This window comes from Solanum tuberosum, unplaced genomic scaffold (assembly GCF_000226075.1).
Source record: "Solanum tuberosum cultivar DM 1-3 516 R44 unplaced genomic scaffold, SolTub_3.0 scf00037, whole genome shotgun sequence".
In the NCBI taxonomy this organism is placed as follows: Eukaryota; Viridiplantae; Streptophyta; class Magnoliopsida; order Solanales; family Solanaceae; genus Solanum; species Solanum tuberosum.
In genome coordinates this window covers 1,564,025-1,571,493 of record NW_006238961.1, presented here as the reverse complement: position 1 = coordinate 1,571,493, position 7,469 = coordinate 1,564,025, and the positions used below count along the sequence as shown (strand labels likewise).

The following is a 7,469-nucleotide window of genomic DNA, read 5'->3' as shown; positions in this document are numbered from 1 at the left end:
GGTTGTTGTAAGTGCTCAAAATCTAGTATAAAGTATATGGATCATATTGGAATCAATAGACGAGTCAATATTAAAAAAGAAAGTCACCGAAAAACTAGCCGAAACATACTCATATGTCAGAGTATTAGATTTGATGGCTAAAAGTGGTCACAATCTAACAAATAATATTATATTGGTAGGGTCGGAATGATGTCACGACCCAACTAGAAAATAGAAATTATATAGGATAGTTCGAATTGATGGAACGACCCAGAGTGATTTTGACCTAGAGGCAACTGGGAAAAGAAAAGAGGGGGGGAGGGGACCATGACCATATCGATGTCACATGGCAAACCATGAGAGCAATTTGACCCAGAATTTTGATGACAGATAGATAGAAAGAGTGAGACTTACCATCATTCCCAACCATGAAGCCAGCATGTATTCCCAAATTGAAACTGGTGTCACTGATAACAGGTAGTTCAGCATATTAAACGGAAGCAGAGGAACAAGTCGGAGCAGCAAAACAATCTGTCAAATCAGAGTAAATCAATGTGCAGGGTTACTTCTGCTCTTTTTGGAAATTAATATCCATATTACTGACACACTTCTAAGCCGAAACGACAACTTGAAGATGACATGATTATGAAAAGGGCCTTTTCGGGGCCTTTCAAGAAAGACATATGAACCTTAAAGCCAGATTTCCGAATTGCAATTGCAACTGCACGAAACTGTGGATAATCTTTCAATTTGGAAATGACAAATGACCTCCCAATCTGTCAAAATGTCAGTGAAAGAACAACAATTAACGAAAATAATCAGTTCACAAACAAACGTCTTAGGGGTATGGCACAAGAATATATAAACAGAAAGGAAAATGAAGGAAAAAGTAACAAAAAGTATGCCCTATCCATACACAAATTGTACATGGAAGACCATATCCTGAATAAAAAGTTATCCAAAATGACAAATCTACAGACTTGTACCTCAGGTAATCCAGTTTTTGTAATATGACTAGAGTACCAATCAGAGCTCAGGGAAGTGGACTATGGAAGAAATCGTTGTTGTTCTAACTTCTAAGCAATACTTCAAGTGAAATACATTTTTAACTGCTCAACAAAGTATCCCCTCTCTAGAATGAAAGAACTTACTGTTCTACCAAGAAGAAATGCTGCGGCAGCACCAATGGTAGCACCAATAGAATCAGCAACAAAACCCACAGGCAGGCCAAATAGATAACCACCACCTAGCTGAAAACAGGAACCATGCAGAGTTCAATTCAATCATAAGTCTGATAAATATGTGCTATAAAAGAATCTTGAACAGCTGTATTAAAAAAATGGTGGTTAGGACTTAGGAGGGAGACGTGACTTAAACAACAAACGCCACAAGTTTTACCGTAAGAACTGATGCAGGAACTGCCAATACTGTAAGAGGAATGTATGCAACAGCCCTGCAAGACACAGAAAACAACATGACCAAAAGCACATCAGCATAAATCTCCAGTGTTGATTGCGCAATCTTAAAGCAAGGAATTTTATTTCACCAATTTGAGGAAAACCCCTTGTAGAATAATTCTTTTTCATTAAATTAAGGGAAAACCCTTGTACAATACATCAACAACATACCCTGTGTATTCCCACAAGTGAGGTTTGAGAGGATAGAATGTACGCAGACCTTACCCCAACCTTGGGAGGTAGAGAGGTTGTTTCCGACAGACCATCGGCTCAAGAAAAATAAATTCAAAGCAGATCGGAAAAGAAACCTTGTATAATACAACATAAGGATATTCTACATAAAAGCAATGCTTAGACATATATTCAGCAGTCACCGATAAAAGTAGGAACCCCTGAAAATATCAGGGATAATAGAAAGAACTTGAATTGGATTGATGAGTTCTCTCACCTTTCAGGTGAAGATAATCACAGTAATCATGCTTCTAATTAGAACAAGAACTGACACACATCCAAATTTTACAAGGCTTATCTCTGGATTAAACTTCCATGAAGATATATAGTAATTCCTTTTTTTTTTCTTTTCGGAGATACCCACAAACATGCCGGCAGGGTTGCACGAAAAAATAACTCCCAGATGGTACCCATCAATAAGAACAATGTCTAACATATTCCCATGTTTTTACTCCAAGCACTCACATTTCACAGTGTGTACAGAGAAAAGGAGAAGTGAGGAGCTTAAGCAGCATAAACATGAACAACAGTCACCCTTTAACTCAAGAGCCAAATGGATGAAAGAACAACAACATAAAGGGATGAGCATTGAAAGAGCAAAAATGAACTTCTATAATGTCTAAACAAGGACAGGCTTCAGGTTAATATGGAAACTGTGAGAAATATTGGAAAAGAATATTATTGAATTGTTGTTGTTTACATTATTACATTGAGACTCTATTTATAGACCCTAGAATACAATCATTTACCAAGTAGGATACTATTTAGTATTCCTATTTCTATTTCTATTCCTATTCCTGTTCTAATAGGATTGTATAAACTTATTCCTATTCTAATAGGATTGTATAAACCTATTCCTATTCTAATAGGATTGGTTAAACCTATTCCTATTCTAACAACCAGAATAGTTGTCAAGTTTCTTAATAATAATAAAATGTTGACAATAGTCAGTCCCAACAAAGTACTGTATCAAGTATCAACTCACTTTCACTGCCTCGCAACTTTCAGGATGAACCTCCAAGACTTTCTCAAAATTCGCCAACGAACTCCGAAGATCTCCCAACTTCAGCTGTACTTGTCCCAATCCTAACTTAGACAAGCAAAGACAATGGTGAAACAGATAAAAAAGAATGATCTAGTTGGCAAGTTTTATTTCCCAATTGACAGCCTAAAGCTTTTGCTGCACGGTGTTTGGCCATGAAAATTGTGAGTATTTGAAAAAAGTTGTTTTTGTTTTCAATGTGGAAAATAATACTTGAAAATAAGTTGTGTTTGGCCATGAAAACAAATTTGAGTTGTTTTTGAATTTTTGTGAGTAAACTGGAACGAAACAGTTTTTTGGTGTTTTTCAAATATTTAGTGACAGACAGCAGGAAGAAAATCACTTACCATAATAGGGTAATACAAATTCATGTGGCTTACTGCTTTCTTTCACAGACGCCATGTAGTACATTCCAGCTTTCTCATAGTCACCCTTTAGTCATGGGAAACAAAATAAATATCATCAGAATAAAGCTTCAGGGGGAATCATAAACAAGAATCACTCAATTACTGCTGCGAAAAGTATTAAAGAGTTGTGCATCTTCAGACCTTGCTGTGGTAGGAGCGTGCCAAATTGTAGTACGAATGAGACTTAGTTGGCCCATGAGTAGTTACAGCAAGTGCAGTCTCAGTCAATTGCTCCACAAGGAAATGCTGGCCAGTGAAGAAAAAATGATTGGCCAGATAATTTAGAGCCATTGCACAGTAAGGATATATCTCAAAGGCTCTTTGCATCTTTTCCATTCCTCTCCTAATACCAGAAGCTGTACATACAGTGCTGACATTAAGTTACACAAAAATACTGCTATAAACTCTACTTTCACATAACTAAAATCAGGATACTAGCACAACTATAATTCCTGAGAAATCTCAAGTAGAGCTTTCTAAACAAGATAAGTAATATCACAACGACACTTTCCAGATACACGGGTCAGAATTAATTTTCTCTGAAGAAGCAAACTAAATCGTATGGGTCACTTTTTTTCTCCTAGAAGGTTGTGCAGCAATCTGGCTTTTAAGTGTATCGCCTGCCTAGAAGGTGCAGAATTAACTTCAATCACATATACAGACTCCACATATCAATCTAAGGGAAAAGCGCACCTTCATTGTTTTGCAGATCCAGAATTGCTAGTGCCACCAGAGCGTCCACATTTTCTGGATCTAACTATACATTCCGAAGTAGTTACAAGAAAGTCATATCAGTTGAAAATAAAAATAAGGGGGGTCTGGTGACGAAGCATCCTACATTCCCTCAAGGAACGGGGAAGGGCCGCACCCCAAAGGGGTGTTCATCAGTTAAGCATGACAAAAAGAATTATAATAAACTTATCAACGCAAAATTCTACACTTGCCTGCAAGACACGACAAAATGCCTGTTTTGCCTTATCCAATTGGCCCAATTTGTATCTACAGAGACCTATTCCGAGCCTTACCGCAGCAGGACAGTCAGGATACACTTGCAAGGCCCTCTACCAAATACATATGAGCCAAAAAAAAAAGGCAACATAGAGTCAATATCATTTCTTCTAACAATATCTAGAGAGCTATTTAACATTATACATGCTAGATTAGTTATGATGTTTCCCAACTGGATTTTTTTTTCATTTGGCATGAAGAAGGGGAAGCGATGCCCATTCTCCTATCCAAAGCCAACAAATTAGCCTATAAGTAATGGATCGACGATGAACCTTATATAGCTCCAGTGAATCAGAATATCGTCCACGGCTAAACTGAACACAGGCCTGCAAAAGATTGGGGTTGCTATGAGAGTCGATACAAGATTATGACACTTGGAATTAGCATATCCTTACAAGGATTTTGCAGCGGAGCACAAAGAGCAAAAAGATCTTCAAACAATTTCTTTTATAAGGAAAAATTACATCATACAAAAGGTGCAGTTGTTCAGTTAACTATCCATAACATGTTACCATAGTCATCCACATCACTGTTCTTGTGCAGCAGAGCACGTGATATCATCCAAAAGCTGTAGTTCTTCAATTAATTATCCTTAATATGTCACCATGGTCATCAACATCACAGTTCTTGAGCAGTAGATTAATTTCACTTCCACCCATATTGAAGGGTTTAAGCAGAACAACCAGCATCATGTTATAAGCTAGGTAGTTCTTAACTTCATAACGTGTAAAAAAATTGACATATTTAATGTTTTTGAAAAGAAAACAAGCATGGAATAGGCTTACCTGACCCAGGAGAGCAGGAACATTATCACGATCTCCATCAAGTACAATCTTGAAAGCAGCAAATGCCTGCTCTACATCGCCCTTGGCAAGTAAAAGCTGACCTGTAAAGCATGTGAATGCTCATCCGGTTGGTAAATAATTACACGGATACTATTACACCTTTTTTTTCCAGCTTATACAACCTTATATTCTACGGAAGTGTTGGAAAAGTAGGGTTTATTACAACCGTGATGAAAAACTCACTCCCTCAAACACAGGTCAGAAACTCAACAAATATGCTTGGTAGAGTCTACAAGCTCCTAAGAAGTTCAGGCAACCCTCTTACCAAAGTGAATAGCAGGGGGGGAACTCAATGTTTATTTTTTTTTCTTCATCAAAAAAGTTAATGAAGCAATTTTACATGATAACCAATATGTTTTTAGTAAATATCAAGCAACCCTCCTTATCAAAAGAAGTAATTTTAGGCAACTCTTTTTCCAATGTGAATAGAGGGGGGAAATCAGAAGTTTGAAAACCCTGGTTAAATAACATCCATGCAGCCCCTGGAACGTCTGTAGACTTAACCAAACAATTACAACAACAACAACAGCATACCCAATGTAATCCTACAAGTGGAGTCTGGGGAGCATGGTGTGTATGCAGCCTTACCCCTACCTTGGTAAGGTAGAGAGGCCGTTTACTTAACCAAAACAATTAAGTAGGATAATCACATCTCTGTGAAATCTTATATATGATACAGCCTTATCAAAAGAAATGTCCTATCTGTTACAAGTGTTCAATTAAATGTAAATTGCTCCACTTCAGAAAAATGATTTTAAATCTCAACTGCAAAAAGGCATCGATTTACTTGTTTCAAGCAGTAATATCCACATTAATGAAATGAAATAATGGTCACCTTTCCCAACCCACGTAGAGGGCTCGTGCATGTCAATTCTGGATGCTTTATTATAATATTGAGTTGCCATTATAAAGTGCTCTTCCTTTTCTCTTTGTTTTGTCTCAATCTTCCCAAGATAACTGTAATATGCACCTAATGCATTTAGAATGGCAATCCTCTCATACCTCACATCTGCATAATATTCATCAATCTCTGCACCATAACAGTGTGCAATAGGAATTAGTCTTTTTCAAGAAAGAAAGACAGAAACTACACGTTCTCCGACTTTTCAGTGAGACTTGATAAATAACCATTCAATGCACTGAAATGTATCAGAGTCAATCAACTAGTATAAACACAAATAAGTACCTGGGCTAGACATCAATTAGTATAAACACAAATAAGTACCTGGGCTAGACCCTTCTTCCAAGATTTGCCGAAACTGATCGACTTTGCCTTGTTTGAAATATTCCCTCTGAGAAAAAACCAGCATACATTTGTAAGGGGATGAAAAGAGAACTTTTACAACAACAACAACATACCCTGTGAAATCTCACAAAGTGGGTTCAGGGGAAGGCCTTACCTCTACTTCTTGAAGGTAGAGAGGTTGTTTCTAAAAGACTCTTGGCTCAGATGGAAAGGGAAACTAGGAGTGAAGATAAACATAATAACAAATAGAAAAGCAGTGTGAAGTATGAAATGTAACATCAACAACAAGGTGTGATTACCTAAACATAATAAACATTAGATGAGAATATCTAATAGAGAACTTTTAGAAAAACAACAACCAAATGTTGTAAAACGTGAGACTTATCATGCATGTTATCTTTATTAAATTTGTAAAAACTACTCTAATATCATCAACCAAAACTAAAACATGGGCTCAATAGTTAACCAAACACAAAAAACCATAGGACATGGCTCCTAGATGTATAATCAAACAAAAAACCCTGTCAATGCCCATACATTCGCATTAAAACAGATGTAAAGACATATATCAATAGCAAAATTCAACAACACAAAAAGGTCAAATGAAACTCCAGTAACAAACTAAGCAACATAAATCTCATCTGTATATATGAAGTGAAACTTACAGCAATTATAAGCCAGAGATCAAGAGGAGCTTGTTCGGCCTTAAGAATGTCGAGAATGTCAGAAGCATCCCTAGGGAGTTGGTCCAATGCTACCCTAACTTCCTCTTCCGAGTTTTGTACTGGAATGTACACTGACGCCATTGGATTCAAATTCAACCAGTAACAAAACAAAACCCTAAGTTTCTTTGTGGAGAAGAAGGAGAAGAGCTTTCAATTTGGACAAGTTCAAAACTTCAAATTTTGTAAAGAACTGAGCGAAACTGTGTGTGTTCTATTTTATTAAAACAGGGGCTCTCTAATTAATCAGTATCTGTTTGTAATTAATGATACACAAGACCTGGTTTTGTGTTTTTTTCCTCTTTTCTTCTTAGTTCTTAGGGGTCGTTTGGTGTAATGGATAAGGGAAGTTAATCCCGAGATAAATTTTAAGTAGCCTTTATTTCCTTGTTTGGTTGGAAAGTTTGGGATAACATAACTTATCCTAGGATAATGAATTAGTACCGGGATAAGTTATCCCTCATATTGGGTGGTATAGTAATTCCAGGATAACTTATCTCGGGATAAAATAGGTAAATGACAAATATATCCC

The 7,469-nt window shown here is 36.8% G+C and overlaps 1 protein-coding gene across 1 annotated transcript in view; it reads right to left on the bottom strand.

The window, feature by feature from the left end:
• LOC102601563 (protein CTR9 homolog) overlaps nt 1-7,199 on the bottom strand; it is a 24,342-nt gene extending 17,143 nt beyond the window's left edge. The window contains exons 1-10 of the mRNA XM_006342301.2: nt 6,881-7,199; nt 6,195-6,261; nt 5,805-5,999; nt 4,910-5,010; nt 4,397-4,450; nt 4,061-4,177; nt 3,810-3,873; nt 3,258-3,472; nt 3,057-3,141; nt 2,653-2,753 (exon numbers count right to left, since the gene is read on the bottom strand). Of these exons, the coding sequence (XP_006342363.1) occupies nt 2,653-2,753; nt 3,057-3,141; nt 3,258-3,472; nt 3,810-3,873; nt 4,061-4,177; nt 4,397-4,450; nt 4,910-5,010; nt 5,805-5,999; nt 6,195-6,261; nt 6,881-7,021 (1,140 nt within the window). The 5' untranslated portion in view covers nt 7,022-7,199. The remainder of the gene's footprint in view (nt 1-2,652; nt 2,754-3,056; nt 3,142-3,257; nt 3,473-3,809; nt 3,874-4,060; nt 4,178-4,396; nt 4,451-4,909; nt 5,011-5,804; nt 6,000-6,194; nt 6,262-6,880) is intronic.
• Between the last annotated feature and the right edge of the window lie 270 nt (nt 7,200-7,469).